The following is a 4,569-nucleotide window of genomic DNA, read 5'->3' on the forward strand; positions in this document are numbered from 1 at the left end:
AACGAGAAAGATATTTTTGTTTGCCCCTTTGTTCACATATAGCTCTAGAATGTTACTACCAATATGTGCATTATTGATATATTTAACCAATAAATTGGTGGGTTTCAATTAAAACCAAAGTGGTTGATGGTATGCATTTGACTTCATGTTTTAAAAACGAAATTTGCCTCTGAAATACCATTAGTAGATTTTTTTTTTCTTGTAATGATAACACGTAAAAGTACAGGTGATATTTTTATTCATTTATTATGTTTTAAAATTATAACTCACGTAAAGAAAATTGTAATTATTTATTAAGTAAAAAATATATTTACTTAGTAGTTTTTAACGTTGTAAACAAATAATTAACCTTTTTCTTATTTTACCCCTAAAATTAATTATATTGGATTAACTTTAGGAAGAAACGGTTGTAATTACTATAAATTTCATGACTTCATATCTATCGAATGTCTCAAATTCAAGATGATGACTTTGATTGGACGGATGAACAAATGGTAGCAATTACTATGAATTTTGATAAACTTTCGTCTTTTGAAAGTCCCGAATTCATAGTTCTGGTTTTTCTAAACTATTTGTCCTGCTTTACAAGGCATTGAAACTTAACTAAATGCTTTTGATTGTACATATATTTTGGTTGAAATATTTGGATCTAGATGCAATGTAACCAATGAAATTTCTCAGTGCATGTACTCCAAAATCTTCTTGAACCTATAAATCTACAGAAGAAAAATGATGCCTAGGGAAATCTTTTTGCCTGGCTTTTTGGGTGAAAATGTCCTTTGCTACAATAATTTCAAGCTTTAAATTATCTTTTAAAAGTAAATAATTTTTGTTTGGAATCCATCTTGTCTCTAATGTTATAGGGTCTGTTAATATTTATATATAGATGGCAAATCTTCTGCTACAAAGTTGCTGCAAAGATATGGGTAAATTTGTTTTTCTAAAAGTGAATTACTTTAAATCGGTCCTTAGTCTATATATTCGACCTTAATACTACTACGCTTTCTTATATTCCGATTTTGTACAAAAAAAAAAAATATTCTGATTAAAACAATACCATAGGCTTGTCCCCTTCCACATTATAGACTACATTTATGCAGCCTTAAATTGTAATGCGATACAGCGATAGATATATGTTGCATCATGACATGCAAATCCAATGCGATTCAATACACTGAGTTTCTCGGAGTTTAAGTTAGTGTATGGGGCTAATTGTATTTAATTCTTATACACGTTTTGGTTTGCCAACACGTTATGACCACTTATTAATAAAGTGTGTTTTTGTTGACAAATGTGTGTGTAATCTTTAATTTATATAGTCAACATGGATTAATAGACAATAGATATATAGTAGTTGCCAACCAAAAAAGAAGAATAGATATGATGATAAATGTGTTGACAGCAAAAACGATACATGTCTCGTTACGTTTCTATTTTAAATTAATGGAAAGTAACTATTAACACATTAAAACGGATAAACCAAGGTTAAAGGCGATCTAAAATTTAAAATATAGATTTAAAATATTCAAAACTATTAGTAAAATGTAGAGAATTGAACAACGACTAGAAATGTACAAGTTCTTACAATTTAAATTTAGTAATCTAATTAAACAAGTAGAGAATGTTGTTGGTGGTTAATATCATTCTTAAAAGTTGCATAAATCTCTTACGCCATGGGTAATTAAAATTTAGGCGAATGTTGTATTGTATCAAAATACCTTAACTTAAGCGTATCATTTTAGTATCATTTTTTATAACTTAACTCTTGGTCATTTGGGAACTACTTTGGTTTGATTCTACAAAAGTTCGGATAATTCGATGAGTTAGACTTCATTCTACTTGAACCATTGACACACCAGATAAAATAAATAAAACACTTGCATATAAGATCGTACGTGAGACACCTGATTTTGGCTAAGCCATTTATCTGATTCCTAACCAAAAATGGTTATATAAGAAAATTAGAAAATATAAGAAAATTCAAGTATCATACAAAAATGGTTATACATACATACACACACACGCAAAAATAATAATAATCTGTATTCTGTAATGCTCATAGATCAACGAGAGTACGATTAAATCGCGCACTACAGGAGACGTCACGTAACCGTGATGTACTCCTGAATTTTGCAGTACGTTTGGGTAGATTAAGTTTAAACCCATAGATTTAGCCGTCACGATTCTTTCATTTTTTTTTTGTTGGTGAATACGATTCTTTCATTTTTGGACTTAACAAAATGGTAAATGATGACTCACACAGGATTAAAATTGTATGTCGTCGTATATTTCCAAATATTCTCAATTTAAATTATTGATCATATATATGTACCTAATAAGTATCATATAGTGTATTTATACATGTGATAGAATGTAGATTGTCCGGTGTTTAACTAATCCTACAGAAAATGCTAAAGCTTTATATAAATGACAAACACAATCATACAAAACGAAAGAATATGTAGATCACGATATCCACCTACTTATAAATATCTTGTACCAAAATGCTATAATGGTCAATCAGAATTATAGTTCGCTAAACTAGTGGTTTGGGAAAACCAAATTTGACCCAACAACAACCTCTATAGTACAAAAAAGTTAGTTGTTTTTATTTAGTTTTGAATGTGTTATATGTTTGAATGTAATTCATTTTTAAATATCAATCATAATCTAGTAGTTTGTGTTAGTGTTGTTGCGTCACAATCTAAATTAGACACTCATGATACATGTCGTGGAACCAAAATAATCAGTAAAAGTGAAATGGAAAAAACACTAATGTTTTAGTTTTTGTTCCCAAGGAAAGTATTTTGTCTATGTAAACAAATAATACATATGGATTTAGTTTCACTACAACCTTTTAGAACCACTATATGAAACTGTCTTCACTTGGTTATGAATTATATTGATATAGTTTTGGATAGTTTTTTTTATATCTATTTTATATTTGGGAAGACCATACTTCTTTTGAACTCCATTTAATTATTTGAGTTACAATAATGATAAGAAAAGAGTTCAATCATGCATGATGACATCTCCGTATGATCTCTAAGACAAGAAAAGACAAAAATTGCACAAAAAGTAAGAATATTCAAACACAATTGGACCCAAGAAAAAGTAAACATGGGTAGGCAGTCACTTATAGTTTTACATGATATATAAAAAGAAACTATTTAACTTACATGGCTCTCAAATATATGGAGAAAAAAATAGCCAAGAAAATCTGAAAATATTTTCTTGATTCTGCTTGCAGCCCCATATATATTTCTATAAATGTGCCCACTCATGTAAAAAAACAAAAACATTCTTGATCCACATCAGATGACACATTCACATGGATCATTCACATCAATCTCTTTAATTCAAGAGAGAGAAACAACAAAAAGACACATCACAAGTTGCTCTCTCTCTTTCTCCCACTCCATGTGTAACGTGTTAATGCAATTTGCTTATTCTCTTAAGCTTAATATTCTCCATCTCTACTACTTCTACCTGCTCCTCCTCCATGAACTCTTCTCATTTCTCTGTTTAAAATTAACACAAAAATAGATTAACAACTAATCCAAAAAAATTATAAGATTATACACAAAAAATGTTAAATAAGACTATAATAACGTACCGAATGATTTCTTGCAATGAAGAACGGCTTCGTAAATAGAGCTCTCGGAGTCACAAGACCTTCTCCAGTAATAGTCATCGGCTACACTTATTCTCGGTGACGATGTGGTCTCATCAGAATAAACTCTGCTCCTAGACGAGGTCGTTACACGGATCCTCGAATCCATACCGATACCTCCGGTTATTCCAGCGGATCTACATCTCTTTAACCTTCTACACAATGGCGTCAAGAAATCAAGATACTTCAACAAAACCCATTTCGAAACCCTCCTCAGCTTTCTACAAGACGTAGTAGGAGATGACTTGCTCTTAACTCCCAGTGTCTCAATCTTCCCCGTGGTTGTTGTATCCAACGGCTCAGATTCTTCCTCGGTAACCACTGACGTGGCTTTTAATCGATAAGGCACGACGTAGCCGTCGCGGAAAAGCTCGTCGGCGTGAACCAAAGAGTGATCTTCGTCGGAGAAAGAGACGAAGTTATCGAACTTGAAACTACTTTCATGGGATGTTTTGATGAAGAATCTTCTTGAAGGAGGCAATCTTGGATCCATCTCGATGAAAGAAGATGAAGAAGAAGAATCTTCGTAGGTTTGATGATGATCATCAATGGAAGGTTCTAAAGAAGGATAATTAACTAACCAGCTGTAAGAGAAGCTGTCTATCGGAACTAGTGGCATTGAAGCTTCTTGTTTATCTTCTTCCATGGCTGCTTCTTTTGTTTTTTTTTTTCTAGCTAATAGCTTTTTTTTTTGGTGTTATTGGGATATGTTTGTTGAGTGTGTTCAGAGAAATTTGTTTGAGACAAAACAATGTTTGGATTGGGAACATATGTTTCAGTGTAATATATATAGAGAGGGACATGCATACACACATAATTTTATTCTAATTTTTTTTATAACGGTAGTATATCTTATATAATAAGAGAAGGTTTTTCTCAACTTCTGTTTAGAACAT

General features: G+C 31.4%; 1 protein-coding gene across 1 annotated transcript; it reads right to left on the bottom strand.

Moving 5' to 3' along the window:
* Positions 3,068-4,436, bottom strand: LOC104728038 (probable membrane-associated kinase regulator 6). The gene is made up of 2 exons (XM_010447085.2): positions 3,617-4,436; positions 3,068-3,521 (listed from the first exon to the last, which is right to left on the bottom strand). Exons 1-2 carry the CDS (start codon positions 4,317-4,319, stop codon positions 3,514-3,516), a joined length of 711 nt encoding a protein of 236 aa, XP_010445387.1. The 5' UTR covers positions 4,320-4,436; the 3' UTR covers positions 3,068-3,513.

This window comes from Camelina sativa, chromosome 2 (genome assembly GCF_000633955.1).
Source record: "Camelina sativa cultivar DH55 chromosome 2, Cs, whole genome shotgun sequence".
NCBI lineage: Eukaryota > Viridiplantae > Streptophyta > Magnoliopsida > Brassicales > Brassicaceae > Camelina > Camelina sativa.

What these genes read in the sequence shown, in the direction of transcription:
- LOC104728038 (XM_010447085.2), bottom strand. Translation starts at nt 4,319, where the DNA reads ATGGAAGAAGATAAACAAGAAGCTTCAATGCCACTAGTTCCGATAGAC.